Here is a 27,792-nt window from a genome sequence, read left to right as displayed (position 1 = left end):
TTTCAGTTTAGTATCTCAAATGATTTATTTGACTGATGGAAAAATACAAACTAGTGTAAACAAAATATTCTGGTTACATCCACACAGTACTTTTCTACTGAAGTATTATTTACCTAAAATTGATTTAAAGATGTAACATTCAGTTTTCTTAGGACAAAAGGCTTGCGTCTGAGATCAGATGGAGTATCCCTATGCTCATATTCTGCCCTATTTCCCTTCCTACATTGTATGGATGTAAATAAGTCCCCACGTTATTTTTTACAGCTTCTTTTACTTTAGGGTAAGGTACTTTATTCAATACATACATAATTTAAGCAAGACAGTGAAACCTTTAGTAAGGAATATCTCAGACAAGCAATCTTTGTCTTAAGAATGCCCCTCAATGATTTCAAACATTATCCCCTGAGGCTTCTAATGCTGTGTTGTTCAGCCTCTGCTAAAAGGCACTACTATTAGTCAATACATTTCTCTGACAGGCTTAGCGCTATATATTCTGCACTGCATTTCAGAGAAAAAAAAAAGATCTGCATTAAAAAGATACTAAATTAATTTATGTCTGATAATATTAACTCAGCATAGGAACAGTATGAAACAGCTATTGCTATGTTCTATGACTCGTTTGGCAGTAATACGATGTTCAGAGGTACCTGATGCAGAGCTCCTCTCCAATGTGGACAGAAAGGCTTCTTGATGAAAAATAATGATCAAATTAAAGTAAAAATAAATCCAGGGTGTAACGATTGATAGGTGAAAACACTAGACTTTTCTTGACAGTCTTAATTTGAAAAAAACCCCAAGCTTTTAACCAGGTGTTATATTCTGCTTGCCATCATAGAACAACAGAAAAAACCTTTTTAAACAAATAGGCCTTTTTACAAGCTACTGAATGCTTTCACTGGTGTCCAGATCTTGAAAACTGAAAACTGCTCATTATCAAGTATATGGAGCAAGTACATGGTCCTCAGTAATCTGTGCTGAGGAGCTGTTCTTCTAGGTCAAAGTGTGGATACAAGAATGACCACTGGCCAAGTAAGTACAAGTGTGTGTCTCTTCCAGCAGCCAGACAGGACTGCTAGAGGAGTCTGCTTATTCCCCTCAAAGTGCGGAAGCCAGAGATGAAGTGTTTTGCACCAACTAAACATTATTTTGTAATACACTTTTGAAATTACGCTTTCAGAAATAAAGCAATGCCAGATAGAAGTGTCATGGATGTAACGGTTGGTGGGAACTGTATGCTACCTTTGGGCTAGTGAGTCTGCTGACTGGTTGCACTTTCCTGTGTCCTGCTTTCTCCCATGTTGAGGTAATGATGTTAGCTGTTCAATATGGCATAAATACCAATGCATGTCAAGCTTTGTTTGCCTTTCAGCTGTTAAGGGGCTTTCTTATTTTTGTTCACATTGCTTTTTTTACATTCTTTGCAAGTAGATTTGAAGACTGCAGCCCTTCTACTTACCAGGAAGATCTGTTAAATTACAGGGTGGCAGAAAATAGCTTTTGTGTAATAAACCTTATTTCAGGGATAGTGAAAATTTCATCTCTAAATAACAAGTCACAATACGTGTGAGATCAGAACAATAGTGTAAGACACAAACAGATCTTTCTGTCCTCTTATTTGGACTCAAAAAAGTTACCGTGTGCAAAGCAGATATCTGGTTTCTCTTTTCTAACAAACAGGAGAGTATTTCTCATACTCTATTTCATTATTTTTATGATGTATGAACTATGCTTCTATGATTAAACATATTCAGATGTTAACTACAATTAAAAAGCATTTAAATACAATTCATGAGTGTATCGAGGAGAAAAATACAAAATAGCTGAAAGAAACGTAATAAACAATGAAAATCCAGGAGAACGGGCTACATAAAATATTGGAAGGTTCTTCCTGTCTACAAGGTAAACTAGCCTAAACAAATTTGGAGGCTCACAGCTCAGGATTTTAAACTAAGGATATAGACAAATTATCACGGTTGCTACTGTTATTATGAAACGTCATTCCTGCTGCTCACTTATGCTCTGTTTAACTACTGCTCTGACATATGACCTCCCCACCCAAAGCACTTCTCTCATAACTTCTTTTCACAACTTCTTTTCTATGCTCAAAACCTGTATTTCTGAACTGTCAGGAACTCCATTTGAGAAAAAGTTTCATAATGTTTGAAGCCCAAATTAAACCCCAAAGTGCTAACCTGGTAACGCATCTGAGAGGAGATTATTTGGGGATGTTTCAACTGCCAAACAAAAGGGAAATTTTCTATTCCTTGCACATTAAAAAGACTACTTTGGCCTGTGGTGTTGTTCAGCCATTGGAATTAAGAAATAGACATGAAGGAATATAAAATCATGGGTCAGCAAATATAGAGCTTTACCTGTACTCTTAATTGGCTCAGAAAATTTCTCTTCAGTATAAATCTTATGCATATCCTCCATAATTTTCATTTAGTAAAGTTAATACCTATTACTGTACAACTCTTTCAACACAGAGTGTTATGTAAGTGGTACATATTATTATGATGTTATTATTTGCTAATGTAAATAATATTTAACAAGCACAACACTAATATAATTTGTTCATGTTGGCTAAAATTAAATACCAAAACCAACTTTTGAAATATACATTTTGAACTGAAAGTTAGGATACAAACAATAGAAATGGTCATTTGGGCTGAAATGTTTTAAAAAACTTTACATTCTAATTTGCTTCATACATCGTCTACAACTGAATGGGTCAACATTTAGAATCTGTATTTAAGTCAATGCTAATATCAATAAACTTCAGTTTAAATTAATGCAAACGATATACTCTAATGGAGATGAAATTACTCACTTTACTAACTACTTCTAAAGTCTAAAAGTCTGAAAGAGTTTAAAAATGTTGTTCGATATTGTATGTGCAAAACCGCGTTTAGTGTCTTCAAAGGACTCTTAAGTGGCCAGACATCTCTCATACCAGCTCCTCTATCTGCATACATGAAAGACATTAGGTCTGTGGTTTCTGTTAAGCCCACTGGTGACAACTGCTGGGAAATGGTCACTCTTGCGCTTTCAAACAACCGGTCTGGATATGTGAAATTTGCAGAACTGGAAGCAATAGCTGGAAAGCATCCTGAATATAAGTAGTGCTGTTGCAGCCCTAATGGGGAGAGAAAACATGTGGTTCATCAGTATAGCTGTTATGTATTTCAGGAATTACATTATACTTTTTAAATACACTTTTTTTTTTACATCTGCATCATGCTGTAGTAGCATATGTATTCACACAAGATTTTACAATCTATAGGTAACGAAAAAGATAAATTACAACAGTTTACAGCTAACAAGGAGAGCCTGAATCACTGTATAAAAATCTGATTTCCCCTCAGTTTGAACTCTTGGACAGTTTTGTTTGTAATGTGAGTAGAATAAAATGCCACAGTGTTCAGAAGTAGATTTGACTTTTTATTTACAAACCAGCTATCTTTCCATCAACAGAACTAATTCTGAATTTGCTGTATGTGGAGAAAGTGTCACTGAAATTAACACTTTGAATTTTTATAATGCTTTTAACACATAGTACTATTTTTAGAATTTCTAATACAGAACAGTATAGCAGCTTGTAATTCTCCATGAACCTAGGCTGTACTAATAAATATTTGTATACAAATACGGGATTTAAGAAGTACAAAACATCATATTCCACAATTCTGGACATTCCCAGATTTTGCAGTTCCTGGAGCACAGAAAGATACACCAGCTGCAACAGCAAATTTACCCTATAACAAAAGGAACCATATAGTAATCTTTACTACAGCTCTATCCAACTTCCCATGATTTTCCTTAAAGGTATTGTTAATTCAGTGCAAAATAGCTTATTGTAAAATAACCTTTTCCTCATTTTTAAGGGAACACAGCTATTAGATACAGAATGACAATTTGTAGTCACGACTATATGTTTGTTTATGTTTAAAGAGAAGTGTGATCTAATTAGCGGAATTAGAATTTGTGCTGCCGATAGTACACATTTTGGTACTTTATGAGCATACTGCTCCCTCTTGACCTCTTCTCGGTAAAACTGAGGCACATTTTACTCACTGGGCTTTTCTGAAGAAAAATAGCTCATGGTGTCTAATAGAAGAGGTCACTCATAGATCATGGTTTCTAATGACAGAAATCACTCATGATCACACACATTTTGGTGATGTCTGACACATGGTTATCCATGTGCTGACCAAGTCTGCTGCTAGACAGTGACTCTGTAGAAATCTAAATGCACGTAGATGGGAAGCACTGTAGCACACCTGCAACTCAGATTTTTAAAAAAAGAATAGTCTGAAACTATCCGTGAATCAGAAATACTTTGCAATATTTGAAGTAGGTAACAGAACAGTAACAACAGACTTATCCCAGGCAACTTGTGAATAGGTTAGAAAAGGCCTAAGAAGCACACTACAACTTGTCTATTGTGCTCTGACTGATGCAGCAGAATATAAGAGCTGGCCAGCCTCATTTCAGTCACACGGTTCTCAAGAATCCTCAGTGAACGCAATATTACTACTATAGTATTTGTGGGAGAGGCTGTACACAAAACCAAGAGGTTTATGAGCTGGCCCTGAACAGCCAGATTGATATTGTCATTACTTTTTATATAGTTCTTTCTTCAGACATAAACGCAACTGTTTAATTTCAAAATCATTTTACTAGAACATTTTCCTAATGTGAAAAAAGCGAAGGCTTACCTCTAATAGCACACGGTTGATGATGGGGTTAAGAACCTCTGCCTTCATACTGCTCTGTAAACCGGAAAATAGAATGAAATGCCAGGACAAGAAATACCTTTAACAGAAATATACTGATATCTGAGAAGTGGTTTTATGACTTCTATAAAGGTCTTGCTTCACCTTGATTCTTATTCAGACTGTTTATCACAGTATTCCTGATAACTGTGTCTACATTTCATACACACTTCAGTAGACCCTACATATTTCTATCACTGAGTACAACGAACTAAGACAGGCCCTGAGTTTTACTTTTTCATTAATTCATGTACCACAGAGTTTCAAATTGCCTGCTTTCCCGTGGATGTGAGATTTATGTGATGACATTGTCTGTCCATCTGTTTGTCAGTGCCCTTTTCATCTCCCCCAAAAATGTTTGTTTACACCTTGTTCATTTTCAAGGAAACAAGAAGGAAAAATACAGATCAGAAGGAAAATTAAGTTCTTAGAAGTTTCACAAATATCTGTTAGGAGGAAATGAAAGGCCCAGATTAGCACCCATACAGGAGGAAAACAAGCTGAAACTCAGATCCCCAAACTGGAGACAGTATATATTAGGCTGGGCAATGCAGGCTGGCCAGTAAACGTAGCTTAGCATGCACAGCATTTTCCTCTACCACCAGATAGGAATAACGATGGGTATAATGAGTAGTGACACTACTAGAAGCTAGAAAACCAAGATTCATCAGTCCTCTGCTTTTTAAAATGGCAAAAGTTCTTTCCTTTTTTTCTTCTCGCTGTTCTTTGCATTGTGTTTTTTGAGAACGACAGTAACCTCCAGCAAGAGTTGCTTTCTTTCAATACCGAACAGTGGACTTTATTAGAACAAAGGAAACACCATACTGAAGGATTTCCACTTACAGCCTTGTAGCTTTCACATTACAGATTTAAAGAAACATGAAACACCTTAATTTTAGTTTGGAGAAAGATGGCAGAACAACAGGAAGATGGTGAGAGAAAAGAAGAGCAATTTTACTGTCAGTTCCTAGAAAATCCATTACAAAGTGCAGTGTTTAGTTGATTATCAATAAACTGAAACAGATAGAGAGCAGTATCAATTAAATACTATTGGTTGTATGGATCAATAAGTTAAAGTTTGAAAGAAATCTTGCATAGCAAGCAAAGCTGTTATTTCTTACTTCTGCATTACTGCTCACTCAGAAACCTCACCAACATTATAGACTAAGTGTACAGCCAGCACTACAACTAATGTCTGAATTATACAGATATAACTATAGGGATGGCATTATGTTTGAAAAAAACAGTATTTTCTGTTCTAAGCCATTTCTCAGTTTCCCATGAATTAATGCACTTTGCAGGATACTGGCATGTGTTTGTGAACCTGGGTGCTGTTGGCAGGTTAAGGAGGAAGTTGAACCACTGGGACATGCAGAAAGATGTATTTTCTACAGTCCTGTGTGACAGGTGCTCCTTACTTTCCTACCGATCATGGTGAGCAGAAGGCCCACATCTTCCTCAAAAAGCTTACAGGGACAGGAGAGAACATAAAGATCACCACACTGCCCTACTAAAACTCCCTTCCAGAGAGTAGTTTGGCAGTGGAAAGTGTCTTTGTGCTCAATTTCTTGTGTGTCCACACAAATGTCCACAAAACCAGTCTGGTCCTAAAATCTGAGTACAGAGTTGATAAGAACAAAACCTAGTGCAATGCTTATGAAAGCTTTAGTTTCCAAATTTCTGAGCTGGGCCAGCTTAATATTTCATGTGTGGTTTATTTTTATATGTCTGTGCATGTATTTATTGCTAGTGTCACACAAAGATATGCTAAAATACAATCCCAAAATGCAAAATAAGCAGTTTCTCCCTGAGTAATGGGAAGGAATGTAAATTATTCAGAATAAAAGCAACCCAATAGATCATGTTCTCTACAAATAACTCTGAAAAAAACTTGCTCAGAGATGTGCTGGAAGAGCTCATGGGAGAACTGGTAAAATTTCCTTTGACGTACATTCATGTTTTCATGGAGTAATCAGGACAGCCAGAGTTTGTGCTTCTCTGACATTTACAGAACAATTTCAGCAACAGCACAATTTTTGCCTCTGGATCCTGCTAGAATACTCAGATGTCAGTCATCTTTGAAACATCTTGAAAGGCAGGATAGTATTTCTAGCAAACATGTTCACAGATAAATGGATGTTCCTAAATGGAATATCTTGAGATACAAGACAGAGTGATTTTTTTTAAGATGGATGATCAAACAGATTTTCTAATCTCTTAACCTTTTGAAAACACAGTGGCCCTAGGCCAGGGGATTTAGCAAAGGTTAAGAAGACAGCTCGTGAAACCATCTTAAGGTACTGGAAGTGTTATCTGTTAATGACTTTTACACAAATGCATTCAAAAGAGATAGGCTGAGTAGGAGAAGAAAATATCAAGTTGTGGGACTTCAAATGTGGGGCCCTTTCGGTACAAGAAGATAAGAAGTGCTGAGTGGTGATCAGGAAAAAAGGGAAACGGTGTCTAGAAAGAGGGATTTTAGAAAGCAGGGGACACACTGCAGTCTATCAAGGCTTATAAACTTTCTCCACAATTGGGAATCTGCTGTAAAAATGCTGTGTGTTCTTGATCTGAGGAAAGAAGTGCCCTCTTTTCTGGTACCTCATGCAAAGCCATCGGACTCAGGTAATAATCTGTTTCAAGAAGTGAACTATGTTAAAAAAAGCACAAATGCCACAGAAAATGCTGTTATCTTACCCCAGCTGCTGTTAAAGAATCGGAAAACTTCTTTGATAAAGATGAAACTTCATTACACATGGCACTTGTTAAACTGGTATAAAATAAAGAAAGACAAATAGAAAAATACATCCTTGTCATGTCAATGGATAAAAAACCTATGACTGTCCCAGGCACAAACTTCATCTTAGAAGTCAAGAATGGTCTTAAGTCAATTTTGCTTCTAGTAATTTTAAAAATATTTTGGGGTAGACTTTGTTCATGGTATAGTTTTTATATTCCTCCACTGAAAAATCTGTTGCTGACTACAGCAGCAAAATGATGTCATGTTGGCTCAAACACCAGTCCTTTTTGATAGAGCAATGTTTCAATTTTTTAAATTCTAAAATTCTAGTTTAACTACTGTTTTTCTGACGATTGCAGTAACATAACTCCTAGAAATACTGTTGGAAATAAATCAAACTTTAATGAGAACAGTGAGAAGTTTCCTATCTAAGCAATAAAACATTTCTCTGCACTAAAAGAGGAAGTACCCTTGTGGTTAAAATATGAGAGAACAAGGAGATCTAGTTCTATTCCTAGAACTTTCACTGTTTTGCTAAACATTCACAAGTGCCTCACACAGAACCTCACCCTGCAAGGTGCACCATACCTTAGCTCTAATTCTGAAAATACTTAAGTACTTTGTTTTAGACTGAAGTGTTCCCTTGGACTTTGCTATTGTTACCAGCACTCCTAAGAATAAAAACTTGCTTAAATATTTTACTTACTTAGGACTCAAGTGCTTAAAACATCCCAACGTCAAAACCCATTGAAATCAGTAGACTCTATTACTACAGAGAGCTTGAGATCTGAATTTTGAGTCCCACTAGAAAAACTGGCTTCTTGAATTTATGTATGTTTTGTTGTGGTTTACTACAAAGTTACTGACAAATGTGGTCTTATTGTTTAGACCTATGGATTGATTTTTGTTTATTTTTGGCAGATAAACACTATATAATGAAACTCTATTGGCAGATACTACGACTGCCTTATGCACTCTAAAAGCAAATTCTATATATGCTAGCACAGTATCTTTTGCAGAGGGAACAGGAAATGCAACCCCAATCAGCATGTACATTCACTTGCTGAAGTGGAAACAACTTTCAGTCTGTGAATAGGTCATGTTTTTGTAAACATACATATGTTAGCCATGTCAAAAAATAACAGGTAGCCTATGTAACTTGACCACATGAGAAAAGAGCACCGGGATTCCATGCTGTTTGTTGATCTATGAACTTCTGCCTTCAGGTGTCAAATGTCAAATGTTCATATATGAAGTAGATAATACTTACTTTGTCAGTACTTTTGCTTGATCTTGAGCTGTTTTTTCTACTTCCTGCCCATGTAGAATTAATTCTGCTACTTTATGAAGCTGTTCAATACAACGAGCAGTCACCTCAGCCAGACTTTCAATGGACAGCATGTAGATTTCCTTAAATTAGGGAATAATATAATCAATAATAACAACACTAATAAGTATACATCTAGATACATACATACAAAAGAATTTGAAACATAGGAGCCCTCCCCGCCCCAGATGGAAATACCACCTCGTACATAGTGAAGCTATATCAGCCATAATGCCATCCTCACAAACAATACTGGAAAATGAAATATCCACAGATTATAAAATACAGACCTTATACTCATCCTGAAAAATTAGTAAGAACAAGTCTACCATTTATTTGGATGGGAACAAGGTCAGGCTCTCGGATTTTCTAACATAGCACTTTTAAATCTAGTCCTAACAAACACAAAGATCCCTTAACTCTAGAATAAGTCATAATTACTTTCATATGGAGCTAAAAGTACTGAGTCATTCCTCAGCTGAATCTCCAGAGTAAAAATGGATAATACTCCCAATAAAAAAGTGGCTTTTATCAGCAATGATAAAAAATTCTACCTAGCACTATGGTGTTACAGCTTTCACAAGCTGATGACAGCTGGAAATCTGCAATCACATAAAAATCTGTAATATATACAGTGTGACTCTGTCTCCTTCTTTGGACCTTTATTATAAGAAAACATGACAGATAATTTCTTTATTAGAATTAATTTTTAAAAACTTGACAAAAATACCAATCACATTTAATATTGCTATAAAATATTCAATCACAATTAACCTTATCAACAGGAGGGGTTGTCTGAATGGACACTATACTTTTAGCCCTAAGAGCGATCTTTTATAAAGAGAATGAACACTTGTGAGTCGCCTGAATAATATTTTCATTTTGTCAGTTTGTGATTTAAACTGTTTAAGAGTTTAAATAAGGTTTGAAAATTTTTTCCATGTATTGTCACTGGGAGAAAGGGATGCCAAGGAATGTTGAGATACGACTTTCAATGTGCTATCAACATTACACCACAGAATCCCTCAGCTCACTGTATGTTGTGTATATACATGCAGACACAGAAAAGCATAGATATAAAAAAATAAAAATTATGTGATAGGCAGAGGTCCTGCTACTTTGATATTTACTTATGGGAACAGACTAACATTAAAAATATTTATGTAAGTTAGTTTCCTAATCGGTCTACAGTGAATAGATTTTTTTTTTTTCTTAATACTTCCATGAGTTTAAAAAATAAGGACACCATATGAAACCAACACACAAAGATAAAGAAGTAATCTTATCAAAGTATGACAATTCATTTAATGAAACTTATCCTCCAAAAGCTATTTTACCTCCACAGTTTTGCTTTTATCTACTTCTGGTTTATCACTGTCAATTTTATCTTCTTTTTCAGTCTCTTCTTCACCAGGTTCTCCAGGTTTTTCTTTTAGCTTCTCTTCTATGTCTACTGGGGTGGAAAAACTGGCTTCTTCCAGCCATTCATGAGCTTTTTTCCTAGCCTGCCAAACAAAGAACCCAACCCCAGAGTTCAGTTCCAATAGGGAATATCAAATGATGTTCCTGAACATTAATTAACAATACATTTAATTACTTCCTTTTTACATTCAGAAGTCTAAACATATCAAGCCTCTATGTGGCATTTAGTTAAAGTGTATATTTAAGAAACTGTAGGGAGAAGTATTTCTGACTGTACAAAGATGGATCAGCCAGGGATGATTCCTCTCCAGGTATGATATTCCTAACCAATACATAGAGTTGGCGTTAATACCAAAGTTACTAATATTTCAGCCTTATGAGGTATCTTTCAAAGGAATTTAAATAGAAATAATTTTCCCAAATAAAAAAATAAGAAGGTAGTACAAAAAAAAGAAAAAAAAATGGAGAGGTAAGAGAGATGTACTAAATTCTTAAAGGAAAAATAAATAGAAAATCACTGTATCTTCAGCTGCTTTCGCAGGCATGAAAGTAGATGAAAGTGGAAAAACCTTGAAGTTTTATACAACTTAGAGACTACTGTTATGGTTAGTAGGAAATTTATGATGACTCTTTTTTAACATGCAATCAAATTAAAATATGTTAAGACCTAAGCCTAAGCTAGTTATCCATAATCTGTCTACATAGTCAGAGAGATAAACATATGTCTGAGCCTAAGATCAGCAGGTGAATCACCTTTAAAGGGGCCCGATAGTACGGATGGGACTAGTAATGTGACTAGCTTCTAGCCAACTAACTTTTAGATGATTGAAGCTAGATGAGATAAATTCAAGACTTTGCTTCTAGCTAAGAAGGTCTGGAGAAGTCCCTCAGAAGAACAGACATGATGAGCAAGAAAAATAACTCTGAAGCTGACCCTTGTTCCCAGTATGTAAGACCAAATCTGCTGAGCTCATGAACTCTGTTCTGCTGAGACATCCCTGGTTCAAAGCTTTCTAACATGGCCCATTGTGCTAGCTAGTCATTACAACTGTACTGCCTTACTAACCTCACTTCTTCTACGAAAGCTTTTCTGTATTCATCATTTTAGTCCCACCCTCCTGTACTTCGCTTTCTGAACTGTCTGGACTGAGCTAGGTACTGCTCTGTGTCAGATTGCAGAACAAAGCCCCCCCTCTTTGTCTTTGTCCAAGAAAGAGAGGGCAGTGCACTAACAGGTGCTAACCTTATTAAGTTTGTCAGGAGTAGCAGCAACATGCAATTCAAACAGCAGTTCAGTGAGCATGCTGACAAACTCTTCTCCCATATCTGCTGCAAGAAAAAACAAGACGATTTTTGTTAGGGTGTTATCACTGCAATGTTTTACATGATCAAATACATCCAGTCAAATAGTTTCCCCAAGCACTCCAGCACTTGAAAAACAGTGACAGTGATACAAGAAAGGGTTGTGTGGGTGTGGGTGTGTATATCCTCAAATAAAGAAGAGAACAAGAAACAGAGATACCTGTACAACCAGATATGCTAGCTTGACACTTCAACTACTCTTTCCACCTCATTCTAAATTCCACTAAGTTTCACAAAAACAGGTGAGAGGAGAAGCTGCATGATCCCTAGTTACCTGACAAAAATACGTGACCCACAAAACAACTAAAGAAGAGATACTAACCTCTTCTTTCAAACCAAGGAATAAAAACTGCAGCAGGGGCAGATACAAATAAGTTTCAGAGGAAGCATACTGGAAAAGATGTTCTCTATTGCTCTGTCTGCAAACCACAGCTAAGAGGTATGTTTTCTTTCTATTTTAAGGTTGAGCTTAGTTTAAATGAAGAATGTTTCCTGTTTTGCTTGGAGTAATAATTCTTAAAGAATCTGCACTTTTATTTCAGAAGATTATGAGCAAAGATAAATCTCTCTAGTATTTGAACTTCATCTTTAATATATATATATTCCTTTGACTACTTGCAGTTGCCATGTTATAACATGCTCTAAGTTCTTAACAGTTGGTATTTTGGTTGGTTCTGTTCATCTGCACTTACTGAGTTTGATCTTCATTAACATTTCCTGGTGGAATACACAAAATCCAGGTTTTTTTAGCCTGATGACACTAAAAGGTCAATACCGAGCCTCATAAAAGTCCAGCTACTTCAAATATGAGTTTCATATCATGCTGTATTCCCACTTCTTTTGTTCATTTATTAGGTAGAGCCAGTTTTTCCATTTTTATGCAAATCTTCCATACTGGGCTTAAAAGTGAAGGGCCATTACTCTCCAATGAGTTTGGGGATATTGGTAGAACTGTTTACAGTCCATAGTACCTTGCAACATGTGGAAAGGTGGTGGAATCTGACACTCACGTTATATTCTCCTAGAGCAAAGAACATCTCATCCTTACTTGTAAAGAGAGTGTCCACCTTTGGTGCTATAAAATAAATTAGTGTTTAGCACAAAGAACTCTTCACCTGCAATGACCAAGAGACTAAGCTTTCCTCTTAACAGCAGGGGAACAGGTCAAGAAGACTGTATTCTGGCAGGCCAAAGAGATGCACAGAGTTCATTTCATTGCTGCCCTTATCAATAAATTTTGGCAACAGGATTTTCAGGTTTTATAATACAGCACCTCTGGGATAAACAGAATTCACTTTTCTTAAAACAATGCCAGATCATTTTATAAACCGCAACATGCTGAAAACAGATAAGTAGTTCATTGGATCACTGCAAAGTTACTAAAATTGTTGATAACTGGCATATTCAATTCAATACTCACTTTGGTTACTGTCTCCCTTAACCTCACATGTAAAATTTTTGGTGATAATGGCTTTCAAAATGTAAGTAAAGCTATTTTTCAGATATTCTCTTCTCATTATTTCATAAACAACTGAAAGGAAAAGAAGCTGCAGTGAAACATACATGAAAGGGTTGCATAAACCAAGTGAGAGGAACCATTAGAGAGAAGGGTATGTATTTGCTTTTCTCCTACTTGTGTCAGAAAAGATCTCGTTTCTTTCTTTTCATATTGATTTTGCAACTGTCTGACTGTTAAGCAAGGACACAAAAAACCTACGATTCCAGTTTCACAGTTGCCAAGAACAAAGCCTAGCCCCAGTCCTTTCCCAAAACAGTCCTCCACAGATCACTGCAGTAATTTCTCCTTATGTAGGACTGAAAGTGTTTGCGGTAGAAACTAAAAGCAGCAGTAACATCTCTGAATGAGATCCTGAGAGTCTAGGATAAGAAGGGATCCTGAGAGTTTACATAAATAAACGGCCACTCTTTTCAAATACTTGAATGCAAAGTGCTGTTTTTCCTCCCAGCTAGTCTTTTTTTTTTCTGAATACATATAGCACTGACATGTGACACCATATAAATAACATGACTTTGATGACGAGAAAGTGGTAATAAATCAGCAATAAGTGGTAATTGTTTTCAAATACTGCTCAGTGGCTAGATAAGATTTAACATTTTCAAACACCATTAATTAATCTCTGGGTTTTTTTAGTGGGGTGGCTTCCTTACACAAAGGAAAAACCCACAAGTTTTATTGAGCTAGGAAGCACAAATCAAAGTCCTACTGAAGTCAAATTAGTTTAGTTTTAAACTGTTCAGCAATTAGGATTAAAACTCAAAATTCCTCCACAGACTTTAACATAGCCTGCTACCTCTTGCTAGATTAGTTAGCTTAAGTAAAAATATGTAATTCCGTATAAAAAATACACTATTAAAAGAGCATATGGCTTACTGATTTGATTTTGTAAGTGTAAAACCTATTAATGTGCTTAACAGGTCCTTAATTGCATTAACTAGCTCCAGCTAAGAACACAAACTAGAATGAAGACTTCTCTGGACAGCAAGACACGAGTTGCATTTAATCCTGATCAGTGAACCTGTTGCCAAACTTCCCTGTCTTTATCTATGCTGGATGTCAAATGATGTTTAAAATTTTTGGTAACATTAAACACAGACCATTTTCTCAGCGTAAATATTAATTATGCCACTGAAACATGCTTAAGATCCCAAGAAGTCATTTCAAGTAAACAGTTCCAGTTAAAAAAAAAAAAACAACTCAAACATAGACTCTGAAAGATCAAGTGTGCTTCCATAAGTATACATATCAATGCTCCCCAGAAAGCTAGATTTAGTTGTAAAATATGACCAGAATACTAAGTGTAGTCACTGGAATCCAACTTAAATTATGTAAAGATTGGCAAACTAAAGTATCAATGAAACATTAAACTGTTCAATAAAACTGTGCGCCATGAAGGGAAAGGGACATAAAAATCACATATGACATTACATGGAAAGGTGCTGGATATTGTTTTTATCTAAAAATGGCAGACAATTGTCATGTAAAGGCCTATTAATGGAATTCTTTAAGTTTTAAAAGGTTTTATGCATTTGTTGCATAAATGCACTTAATAAAAACACTTAAGATCCTGTGCATTAAGAAATTTAGGAAAAGGTCTGTTTTCCCTGACTCAGGAGGATCGTAAGAAGCCTTCATTCACTCTGGCAAGATTTTAATGAAGATAACACACTTTTGTGGCTGGGAAAGACACCCAGACGAGGACACTGGCTAGAAGGGATGTGTCAAAGCACTATACAGTGTTAAGAGCGCTATCAGTGCAGTGTTGCATGTACTATGGATTATGCACGAGAGGCTGAAGAAAGAAGTAAAGGCCACATGTCCCAGGCCAGGAGCCTGACCACGGGAGTGTAGGCTCAGCCCTATCAGAAAGCTACTTTGAGAAGTGATTAACATTTCTATTCTTTTGGTGTCCTTCAGTGGAACTGCAATTTATCCAACTTCATACTAATAAATGAAATTTATTTGTAGTTCAAATACTAATAAATCTTGAGCTGGATTGCACTAGAGGACGTGAGTCATTTTGAACTGCATCCTGAAGGAACACCCATTGAGCTGTGAGGTGGAGAGAACATGTGTGTGGTTATTATTTCTGCTGTCACACAGAGTAGGATATGTTTCACTGCTAACTGGTTTGCTTTTGCAGCGGAAAACCTGCAGCACGCTCTGATCTGGTCTTTTTTTTTTTAAGGTGCTCACTGCCTTGGTTGCAGCCTATTTAAAAGGCCAGTTCATGTTTCAAGGAGCACAATCAGCATCTGTACTTCACTGAAAAAACAGGACTTCTGACCACCACAGAAAATATCACTTTGTGCAAGAAACAGTTTTTCCTGGGTTTCAAGGCAAGGAACTATTTCACACAGAAATTAAGGAACAACAGCCATCTCACGAATCCTTACTCTTAAGCAAGTAATACACTTTCTTGACTTCTATTTCTCACAACCCCACAGAGGAATGTAGGGTTTTAAAGAGTAGCAAGGTAAAAAAACTAGCAAAAAACTCTACCATACTAAGACTTTACACTTGCTGTCTGCCTCAAGAAGAAACAATAAGCTCCCAGTGAGACACATCAGGCATACTAAACACTGCTAGAAAGAGCAGTCTGAGTGGAAAAGGCTTTCCATTTAGAACATGTGGATGTTAACACAGTTTATCTAACTTTTCTGAAGGCTACAGAAATCATATGTCACCATCTTGCAAAATGTAGGTTTTATGGGCAAAGCACCCCCAAGAAGATCAAGAGGATGTGGAAGAAATATTTTTTACGTTTCTGTGTTTCTGAAACACAAGAATATCATGTTCAATGGCATAAGCCAGTCTTCAGCCAGGTCAGCGGAACTGTTTCTATTAGCTAGAAGAGGTTTGGTATGGATCTTACAGGCCTGGAGATGAACTATGGTGGCTTTAAGCTAACTTCTTATCCTGTTCTCAGCCTGTTCCAGGGGATGCCAAAATTCCCGAGCTGTTTAAGACACTTATTTTGACCCTCACCAAAGCACCTGCCCATTTTATTGTAACTTTTGTGACTTGTTCTATGGACTGTTATGCTGGTTGTATTCTCTTCAACGCTGTGCACTATGTCACAGTTACAGCATGCTTCTGCTGCTTTAACTTCTTGCTCACACTACACATGCCAAATCTTGCCAAACAATACCTAGAAAGCAGTTTTGTCACTGTGTGTCAAACTGACTTTCCTTCAAAAAGTTCAGGGTTCTTAAGTCTCTTTATTACTCTAATCTTTTCCCTATCTAGCAAGGGAGGGTGCAAAGTGAGAATGACGTTGCTAAACAGAAAAGCATTGCTAAACACTCCAAAACTTTCAAATTACACAATTTCATAAACAGATTATGTAAGAAAGCCTCAGTCATCCAAAAGATTATTTTCCCTTCTTATTTTTGTTTTGCTCTCACTGACGATATAGCAAAGTAATATAATACTTCCTTACATTATATTTTCTGTATCTCACACTTCAATTACAATATAAATTGAAAATTAAGCATTGATCAGCTTCCAGAACTTTTAGAGAATTAATTTTAGTGACTATGTTATGAATAGTATTAGGATATCAGAAATTATAGTTTGGATTGTAATTTTTTAAATTACTATATACAGAAGTAACAATTATTCATATGGTTAAGTTTCTGTATTTCTAATTACCTTTCTGTGCCTGCACCACTTCGTCATCTGATTCCTTTGGAACAAAAATCTCTTTTATAGAAATTAAATCATTTTTCACAGTCTCCAACTGCTCTCCATCAAGTGTTGCTAAATATGACTGAATCTGTAAAAGAGAGGACAGTAAGCATTCCTAACCAAAACAAAGCATTTCTTAAATGCTAATTTAGAGCCTGATACCAAAATAGGCTGAGAAATGGAAACTTCTTTTATGCTCAAATCTTGTCGTAACCTTCCAATGTAGACACATATTCAGTTCTCATCAACAAAATTTGACAGTTGAAAAGTTCAGAATTTGTTGAGTATCACAAAAATTACACCAGCCTTGCAAGATCATCAGGTCTCTACCTTCTCGCAGAACATTAATTCTGTATTATAAATCTATGGTTTAATTGCAGACTGTAATAAGAATTTTGGGATTGCTTCGATGAAGACAGCAGGCAAAAAGAGCACAGGCAGAAATTAATGGTTAGTCTGAGCATTCATAGGAAGAGTTGGAATAAGAAGCCTGCTTCACCTCCTTCAAAATGCAACCAAAATTATTCATAGTTCACCAGTCTACCTGTTCTGAAGAATGTATTGACAAGTCTTTGCATGTCTCAGGTATCTGCAAGTGCCTGCATATCTAAGAGGGTGGCATGCCTAAGAGGGATGGAAACAAATTATTTGAATCACTGTTTGCACTACAGTTATAAGGTGTTAATCTCACGATCACACTCTCTGCCTATGGAAGCCAACAGAAATGCCTTCTCTCCCCTTCATGCAAAATTTTACTTTTAGGTTTGTTTCAAAGGGGGTTTTTTAAGATTGCTTTACAGACATGCAGTCTGGCTCACTGAGAGACTGAAGAAAGATGTTATTTTCTTATGTTCCTCCTTGATGTGTCCAGTTCATATGCTCAAGCTTAAGTGCAAGACAAAGTTGGGAGACCCAACTCGGTGAAGGACTACCTAGGGCTTTTTTGTCCCTCTCTATAGCATTACCCATTTCATAGGATTAACTGGGAACTTTTTAAAATGGAAACTTTTAAAATAGAAGCTTAGAAATATTTTTAAATCCCTGCTATCAGAAGCACATAGGACATTAGCAATACCTTCAGCCTCTCTTGCGCTCCTCCTACAGCTTTTGGGCTGTTAGTATAGGTCTCAAGCTTACAGTACTAGAAGTATTTTGTGCATGCGTGTGTGTATGGTAATTGGAATATTTATCAGGGAATTGAACTTGTTGACCCACACAGTTGCGTTCAACCCTGTTGGAGTGAGTAACACTATGAACAAGGGGTTATCTAGGACATAACATGAAGCACATCAGAAACCTCACAGTAACAACCTGCACAAGTCTGATTTACCTTATGGTATTTCACAGTAAAAAGGAAATAGTGTTGACACATGCAATTAACTGGAACTTGGTTTCTATTTATCTCCTTCCTGTTTTGTGGGGTCTTTTTGCTGTTTTTTTTTCCAAAACCAGGCCCTTGAACCTTACATGCGAGTTTCAAATTTATAATTTTTCATTTAGACATAATTGCAAAAAATAAAGCCAACATGGACAGTATGTACCTAGCTGTTATTAATATAAGCTTCTTTTATTTGTGAGAGCAAATTTTTAAAAATAAATTGGTTATTTTTTATTAAAAATAACCCAGAGGGCAAGGAGTGCTAATTACAAAAACAAAAAAGAAGAAAACTTGTATTTTAAGAAATTTATTCAGATAACTGTACAAAATACCACTGCTGGGAATTTACAAAATTCTATTAATCTACTGTCAGAGATCTACTGATCTACTAGCAGAGGCAATAAATCAGTACAGCTGAAATTAAAAAATATATTTATCGTACAGGCCTGAGTAACTTTAGCATGTTCTTTAGAGAGACATTTGTATACTTCCAGTAATAATATCTCGGGGTAGTTTTATGTAACCTTAAAACCTAACACAATAAGGAAGGTTTAGGAATTGAGTAGGTAATCTGGAGTTCATTCGAACTCACTAGCCTCCAAGTGCAGTAGGTCTGGAATTATTGAACGTATCAGTGCCTGATACAAAACCAAAAGACTTCAACTTCCTTGCAAATTCTGAAAAGACATCTGCATAGTGTCACAAGCTGAAAAATACACACCATATATGGTCCTAACAAAAATAACTTTCACTTATGAAGTTGTTTGTTTTGAATTAACCTTGCAGTTAAATTTTAGGTGTATTGAGATTGATTTCCTGAAGCCAAGGACTGGCCTGTGGGACCAATCCAGCTTCCTCTGAAGTTGATGGAAAATTTACGGTTCATTTCACGTGCACCTGCAAAGTGAAATTAATGTAAAGATCAATTTTTCATCAACCATTTTGATTTATGCTGTCTGCGTACTGTACCTGAGCTTCACTTTCATTTGACAGGATTTCCAGAGCTTCAAGATGAGACAAACCTTGGAATTCATCAAAAAGTAGTCCATAATGTGCGGTTCTTTCAACTGTAACTTGCTGGGCCCGCCTCTGTTTCTCTTTTTCTTTAGCTTCTCGCAACAGCTGCAAAAATATACATCATTCCTGTTGTTTATTGGTAGTGCTGTAGGTACGACAGATTTTATTACTTTCTGCTTGTCTAGGAAGTAGTAATAAAATTTGGGACTATATCACACCTGCAGAGATGAAATTTTAGAGTTGAAATATCTAACTTCTTTTTTGATAAACTTCTCTAATAAAATATTTAAGTAGCATTCTAAGTGTGGTTTTCCCAATGGTAATTGCTAGCCATCTTTTTTTTAAAAACAATGAACAAACAAATAATTTTGCTTATGTTCTCAAAAGCAATGTCAGCTATGGATACCGTATAATAAATTTAACCGCCACTTACAATGAAAGAAAAATAAAAAGGACTATTTCATACACAGCCTTAAAGAGTCATGCAATCCATTCCACAGACCACAAAATGGGAAGAATATTATTTTCAGGACCTACTTACCTACTTGCATAAATAATGCACCTACATAAATATTTCCTATAAAATATTTTTAGCAGATACTAAAGTCAGTTTTATGTGACAGCAGGACTGACAAAAGAGATTGGCTTAATAAGGTATGACTTCTACTAAAGGTGGGGTAGAACTACACTCCATATACTTGGGGATATTTTAAAGTGATCTTCTCATACACATCTATTAGTGTATAAGAAGGACAGAACAGTGTATAGAATAGGGGCTTCTATTCCTTCCTCCTATTCCCAGGAAGGAATGGCCTCTCATATTAATTTGCTACAGTAAAGCTGATAAATACATCTGAACTACATCTTAAGTAACACATATACCTCTGAATACAGAAGAACCCTCATCACTTACACTATTCCATCATTCAAAATTCCTACGGTAGTATTTTCAGTTATTTATTTGTTACAAAAGACATGATGGTAGATTTTTCAGTCTCCACATTCAAAAGATCACTCACAAAATTTTATGTACGAATCACTGAAAGGAAGCACTGTGTTATGCGACCCATGAGAACTGATTTATGTCACTTTGCCTCAGATTTTATGTGTGAATTCACGCATATTCTTTAGGAAGGTATTCTCTAAAGCTCATTTTAACCCTGCGGGCCTTAACAAGAGTTACTTGCTTTTGGCCTACAGTATCAGTCTGTTCACACTTACAATGACAAACACTAAAGATGAAACATCTCATTAAAAGAAAAATACCTTACTCCTCTCTACAAGGAAGTAAACATGTAGTAAAATTAAAGTTTTTTTCAATGTCTATTGATTTCCACAGCCTCCCTCCTCTCAGTGTCTGGAGAGCTAACATAATTTTGTACTGACGGCACTTATGCTTCTGTTTTTATCATGTCTCCAAACTTCTGAACATATGAGTCATGACTGTGTAAGGGTACCATTAGTTTAGATGGACATTAAGATACAAGTTTTCACAGCTTTAATTCCTAGTGAAACATACGTCATATTCCAGTATCACTCATTTCCAAGAAAAATAGTATAGTGATGCTTATGCTGGAAGATAACTATCTACAGCTGTTACAAAAACACCACAATTTGATTCTGTCTCCAGAGAGTAATGATTTATCACCACATATACTATCTTATTAAAATCAGCTACTGCACATGTGATTATGCAGAAAAGATGATTTTACATTATCTTTTGTGGTTCTGTGAAGAAAAATAAAGTGGAGCAAATATAAAGCATAATATTTATTTCCATAAGCCTAGCCAATATCTACCACAATAAATAAAGCCTCTCCCTGAGGCCTCTGAAATTCTGGGAAAAGGATCTGAAACTGCATTAACAGAGCTGTATTTAAATAAATCCAACCTGAGATAGAGAAACTGTTCTTGCCATCAGTGTTTTGGTTCTCTTAAATCCAGGATCGCTTTCTGCAAGGACATTCATGGTTGTCTTCCCAATAAATTCCAAAGCATCTAAGCCTCCAGATAATACACTTTTCCCCTGTATAAAATAATACAATGTGGTTATTTTCTTTCCACTTTATGCTAATATGAACTGTAAAGAGTATTGGTTTTGCTGACACCATCTTTGAATATTCAGGTTCCCAGATTTTCTATGCTTTAACTAACAATAGAATTGATACATTTATAAAATTATGTTACTTTGTTCTGAATACATTTTCAAAAAGAAAGAATGCACTATACAAATATTTCTAGTTAATTAAAAGACTCACACCAGAAGAAATGTAACATCTGTTGCCAATTAAAAGATTATGAATAATACCACTTTAATTTCATCCAAAGTGGCATCTAGTCCATAGGAACATATTTTAGATATGAATAATAGGGAGCCAAAGTCCATCATGAATAGGATTACCCTGCCTTCCCTAACTGATTTCTAAAATTATAACACTTGTGATGACTCTGGAACTGTCAACAGAAACAGTTGTTTTTCCTGTGTCTTCATACAAGAAAGCAGGAGAGGGACTTTTTACAAGGGCATGTAGTGATAGGACAAGGGGTAATGGTTTTAAACTGAAAGAGGGTAGATTTAGATTAGATATAAGGAAGAAATTCTTCACTGTGAGGGTGGTGAGACTCTGGAACAGGTTGCCCCGAGAAGTTGTGGCTGTCCCCTCCCTGGAAGTGTTCAAGGCCAGGTTGGACGGGGCTTTGAGCAACCTGGTCTAGTGGAAGGTGTCCCTGTTCATGGTTGGACTAGATGATCTTTAAGGTCCCTTCCAACTCAAACCATTCTATGATTCATATTAGCATTAGCCCTCACTGACAATTTCTCATGTACACTGAAGAATAATCTTCACTGGTTAAAGATTTCCATTTCAATCTGGATTATGCATCTGTCAGATACTCAAATGCTGATGTAGCCTGATATATAATGGAAAACCCTACCAAAGTCTCAAATGGCATTACAGGAAACTAACTGAGACATTAAGTTATTCTGTTTGTTGACATTCATCACTGTGGCATAGTAGCCTCTCTAGGTTTTCACGAGAGCACATTTCTTTTATTTGCAAATCTTGATGCAAATCTTTTCTCTTATTTCCAAATCATGATGGTCAGGTAATCATACTGGTGTCCAGCTCTCACAAACCCTACGATTCTCCAGATTCTATAGCAACAGTCTTAGGAATAATCTATAGGAATCTCCCTCTGCTCCCAAAATCTTTGATATTAAGAGTGATGAGGCACTCAGAATGAACTGAATGTGCACTAAACAAGAATTGCCACTTTGTAAAACATGCTCAATGGGGAGTTATGCTATGCTTTTTTAGCCAATGCTTAAAGTCTCTTACAATTTCAAGGGAAACACCATAGAAAAAAGCTCAGAGGAAAACATTTGCTATGGTAATAGTGTGTAAAAAATATTGGGGAAGAAGATGATGCAAGAATTTATTTGGAAACAGTATGGTACAGGATTTTGCAAAAGCTGAAACACAGAAAACCAGAAAAGGATAAAGTGCACAAAGATAACCAGAAAAGGATAAAGTGCACACAGAAAAATACATTGAGGGTGTAATAGGAAAGAACCGTGGACAAAAGATTTTGCCTCACTGAGTCTGCAATCAGACCGCCATCCGGGCAGGCTAATATGAAATGAGAGACTAGATACAGAGGTGCACGTAAGGGCCAGGGACTAACAATACAGAGTTTAGTAAAAGTCTTAAAATAAGTGAATGGAGTATTTTCTTATTTTATCTGCCTTCAAAAAAGATAACAAATCTTATCATACTTCCTCTGAAAGGACTTAACTGTAAAAAAACCTAGATGATGGTGCCATAACTATAAAAAATATTTCCCAAGAATTTGCAGAATTTTACATAGTTTAGAAGACCATATTTTTCATTGAAACTGGTTCCAAAGTAGTAACTGACTTAGTTGTGTTCGAATTCTCTTTTTTGTAATTTGATGGAGCTATTTTGCCATGAAAGAGACTCTAAACAGACTTACAACAGAACTGTTTTTACAAAGACCTACGACTTAACAAATGTGACCTACAGTGAACTTGTATCTAAAAATAATGAAAAATAACTAGAGCAGAGAGGCCAGCTCAAGTGACTCACTGTGTTCTGTACAGCATTAGTGATAGCTGACAACATGCCACGAGATCCAGATGAAGGAATATTCTCAGAAGAGCTTTGGTCCAGAGAATCTTCTGCTTCTAACAAAAGAAAAGCAAGCTACAGCATACTTCCAACTCTACAAGTCAAAAATTACAGTCAACTGGATTCTGTGATCAAAATATTAAAATTTTATAAATTGGTCTAATTTGGCAGTGTCAAAGAGTTTTGTTCAATCTCAGTGAATTTGAGCTTACGTATAATTGGTGTTTCAGCTGCAGGAGGCTCTGCTGTTTCCGAAGATGCTGAACTTGCGTTATGAATTCCTAGGGTAGTTCCTGCTTTTTCCTTCACTGCTGTTATCCCATGACCTGCAGCAGAACCATATTTTAGATTATATGATTTGAAAACTTATTACTAACAGTCCATAGTATTCTTATACTCCATGAATAATGACAATCAGAATAACTATTAAACTTACCTCAACTGCTTATTCTTTTTCTAGGTTAACAATTCACTTGTTCTACTATATCCAGTATATTTACTGACTAGAAATTATAAAGCTGAAATATAATACAAATGACACTGGATCTGAAATGTGAAACTTGTTTCAGTGGCACACAAAAGTTTAGTTACCTGCTTTTCAAAATGTTAAATATTCTATTACAATCAGTTTAAACAGAAATTGATGGTTCTCCTAATGCCATAGGGTTTGGTCTCACCTAGTTTTCAGATGTCTAGAACAATTAACCCACAATTAATGGACTGTGGATGACTGCAGGGCTGAGGTAAGAGTGCTACATAGGTGCTATATTAGGTAAGTATTTTGGGAATACTGACCGAAGTCCTCAAAGTTATTTCAGGATTTAAGCTACTCAGTTGCTCACCTGAAGTCAAATTCTGAAGTGTCTCTCCTCAAAGGTGCTATTTAAATATACTTTGTTAAGTCTGTTAGTGTCAGATGACACAGACAGAATTATTGTTTCAGTGGTAGATGATCTACAGAGATTTTACCACCTTTACCTAACACATACGTAGTGACTCCCTAACTCTCTCTTCTATTAAATGTAAAGAATATTTTAATGTAAAGACTATGTGTTATTAGTGTTTTTATCTGAATATTTTTGACAGAATGGGATTGCTTTGCTGCTTTTCTACACAGACTTTATTTACACTAGCAGATCACATGCACTGGTAATATCCTGCTACAGGATAGGGTGGGATTGCCTGGTAGTCAGCAAAAGCTTCCTAATCTGTATCAGCTGTAGTTGAAAAACACTGCCCTTAAAATAGACTACCCTCAAATTGTCTGCCTATTCTGTTTCTGGATATACCCACAAGTATGTTCATGATATGCTTCTCTCATCGCAAATGAGGTAGCACATCTTCTTTAGCTGGAAGTTTCTGCACACCAGCTGAGATGCAATAAGTAAACAACCAACCAGGTGAGCAATACTTCTTTCCAACACAAAATGAAATGGTTTCAGTGACTCTATTTGAATTTTTCTTGCACAGTACACCATTAGTGCATCTCACATAAAGCTCATAACTCTAGTAGTAGGACAATACAGAGTGCTTTAACTACCTGCCTAACTACTTATGAGAGTATTAATGACAATTTCATACTTCTTTGCTTTGTTACCTTAAACTGAACTGTACATAGATAACTTCAGAAAAGGCATTCATGCAGATGCTCAGGCAGATACCTAGATATCTAAGGCATGAAGTCAAGCATAACAATTAACTAAATGTCCATACTTTTCCACAATTGTGTGCACTTTCTATTAGAAAAGTTCAAAGCATCTTTTCTATTAACTACAGCAAAATAGCCTATCATTTGCCAGTGCTCTGCAGTGTTCTGAATAAACATATACATATGTATGTGTGAGTGTAGTCATACAAATATACTTTTGAACACCTGATTTAAGAAAGATGCAGCAAAACTATGTGAACTGGAGTAGGAAGAAGGAAGGCTTAGATTTATGATTCTATGATTTCCAGATGGGATGCACATCAGGTGCTCTGTGAATTCAATAATAAATATACTCTAGAAAACATGTGAAGCAGCACTACTGAAGGATCACATACAAGAAAACTGGAGTATCTGGAGCTAAACACAAAGAACACATGTCCCCTAAGAACAGTAACAAGTAATTTTCTATATGACAGCATAAACTGCATGGGCTCCTGATGTTTTACACCAAAACAAAGAGACCAGGCAGGTAAATGCTTTTACCTGTCTAAAGAAAATATGACCTTTATTTATTGTATTTCATGTCTTACAAAATGTAGCAGTATGTCCAACTGTACAGGACATATCATTTTGCAAAATCTGTTCCAACGCAGATACTGGAAAACAGCGTACTACTTTGCCTAATCCCAATCTCCTGCCCATTTTAATTGGTTCAATGAAAATATTAGCATGAATAGATTCTGGAGTCACTTAGTTACTCTACAAATTCCCAGGACTCACTTAAATAAGGCAGCATTTTCAGGGCATAGTTACATGCAGTAGAATGGTAAGAAAATATTTCAGGTCAGCTAGGAGCGGTTTTGCTGAACTAAGCTGTATGGCACGTATGTTTGACTACAACAACAAAACCAGACGAGATCAGAAGACCACAATTGAGGCACATCAGCACTGCTAGATACACATACATGCACAAACACGACAGAAGCACATGTTGCTTTGGAAATGAAAAGGATTATTTGTAATTTCAAAAGACACAGAAATAAAAGAAGTTATGGGAGATGAGCCTACATATTAAAGGTGCATTGGTTCTGTTAAACTGGGTGTGGTAATGCACTGAGCTGACTTTGTAAACTTAGAACACCTCTGATGCCTCTATTTACCATCTCTAACAGCAGAGACATTAAGAGTTATGCAGTGGGTATTGTTAACTGCATGCTTTCTGAAGAAAGCATGCCTTTTTCCCTGTCTTGTTGCTTTCAGTTTTCTTGCCTACCTGATTTCTTTCTATTGGCTGGCAATTTCAGCAGAATATTGTTGTTCATCTTGCTATCTCGAATCTTTCATTTGAAAAGGAAGGTTTTGCAAGCAGTGCCTAAAAACATGGCCTGCCTTTGAGTTTGCCTGATCTGCCCAAGGCCCGATTACAGTGCTCACAAAGGCTTTAGTCAGATACATCCCACTTCGCTTCAGGCTTTCTTATCTTCCACCTCCCAGCTTAGTAGTTTTGGATTCCCTGCAGAGTTGAAAGAAGCCAAAAGACACCTCTGAAGGGCAGTTCAGCACATCTGAAATCTAAACCATTCTCTGTAGAAATCACTGTCCCTTGTCAAGTATGCCCAGGTAACCGGACTCCCTGCTTCAGTGGCACAGATGAGGAGGAAATGTTTGAGATTTTGTCCCTGGCTACCACACAGTCTTTATCACCTGTGTTACACCATGGGGCATTTCTGACGAACAACTGATGAATGAAGTAAGATGAATGAAGCTTCATCTGGTTCAAGCTAAAGATGAAGATCGAGGCCTTAAATTAGCATCTGACACTGACTGAGAAACTGAGAAACCTGAAGATGGCTGGAGGGAATCATTTCCCTATATGAAGTATAGGTATGTCGAAAAGCCAGCTGTGCTCTGGTTTTGTACACTAAAAAAGGGGGACCCCACTGTGCTCACTTTGAGGTTATCCTATTGGCACTCCAGTCACTTCAAGGCTTTAGAAAAATTCTCCTCCCTGTAGTTAAAACAAAAACACAGGCCAGATTCTGATAATACCTGTGCTGTCCAGTCTGTAAATCAGGAGTAAATCCAATTAAGCTAGTAAATGAGACTACTTTCAGATCTCTTTATTGCAATGGTAAAAGGTTTCAATAATAGTAATAGGCATAAAGGGTGCTACACAGATTATTGGTTCTCCACCTCTTCTAAATCATGTTATATGTTAAAAGACATAAAGAAAGCAAATGGGACTGCCATCCCTAAAAGCATGTCCACAATTCCTCCCATCTGTTACTTGCATTCAGTATTCTTAAAAAAGAACTGTGAAAAAGGGGTTTGCTGCTACAGCGGTTGTAAAGTGTTATTTACAAAACAGTTGACTGACCACCATGTGATTTCAGGCCCAAAACCAGTTTTCCCTTAATCAGCTGAATTTATCCAATAAAAAAAAGTCTTCTGAATAGATTAACTGTCCTTTTTATGACCACATAAAGGTACAAGCATAACAGCCAGCCTTTGGGTTTTTTTATATCGTTCTTTATTTCACAACAGGGGAACAGTATCTAAAGAATGGAAAAGACATTCACATCATTTCAATACTTTAGTTTCACATTATCTGAAGCATTTGCATTTCAGTTCCACACAGACTTCAATCTAAGCTACGCAATGCTGATTATTACACGTATCCAAGCTCATGAACACAGTGACATCACAAGTGACACTTCATTCTGTTATACTGAGTGACAGGAAAAGGTTTTCAGCATACCAGGGAAA

At 36.3% G+C, this 27,792-nt stretch overlaps 1 protein-coding gene across 3 annotated transcripts in view; it reads right to left on the bottom strand.

Annotated features, from left to right (window-relative positions):
• Nucleotides 1-27,792, bottom strand: part of FAM114A1 (family with sequence similarity 114 member A1) — a 38,066-nt gene continuing 10,274 nt past the window's right edge. The window contains exons 4-14 of one of the 3 annotated variants that reach the window (XM_074865984.1): nt 23,591-23,704; nt 23,337-23,434; nt 21,122-21,256; nt 19,183-19,335; nt 16,800-16,923; nt 11,508-11,593; nt 10,180-10,347; nt 8,786-8,925; nt 7,473-7,545; nt 4,719-4,772; nt 1-3,136 (exon numbers count right to left, since the gene is read on the bottom strand). In XM_074865984.1, the coding sequence (XP_074722085.1) occupies nt 3,035-3,136; nt 4,719-4,772; nt 7,473-7,545; nt 8,786-8,925; nt 10,180-10,347; nt 11,508-11,593; nt 16,800-16,923; nt 19,183-19,335; nt 21,122-21,256; nt 23,337-23,434; nt 23,591-23,704 (1,247 nt within the window). In that variant the 3' untranslated portion in view covers nt 1-3,034. The remainder of the gene's footprint in view (nt 3,137-4,718; nt 4,773-7,472; nt 7,546-8,785; nt 8,926-10,179; nt 10,348-11,507; nt 11,594-16,799; nt 16,924-19,182; nt 19,336-21,121; nt 21,257-23,336; nt 23,435-23,590; nt 23,705-27,792) is intronic. The other 2 variants (XM_074865986.1, XM_074865985.1) reach the window with 2 other exon arrangements.

This window comes from Strix uralensis, chromosome 4 (assembly GCF_047716275.1).
Source record: "Strix uralensis isolate ZFMK-TIS-50842 chromosome 4, bStrUra1, whole genome shotgun sequence".
In the NCBI taxonomy this organism is placed as follows: domain Eukaryota; kingdom Metazoa; phylum Chordata; class Aves; order Strigiformes; family Strigidae; genus Strix; species Strix uralensis.
Note: the sequence above shows the minus strand (reverse complement) of the source record. Positions and strands in the feature narration are given on the sequence as shown.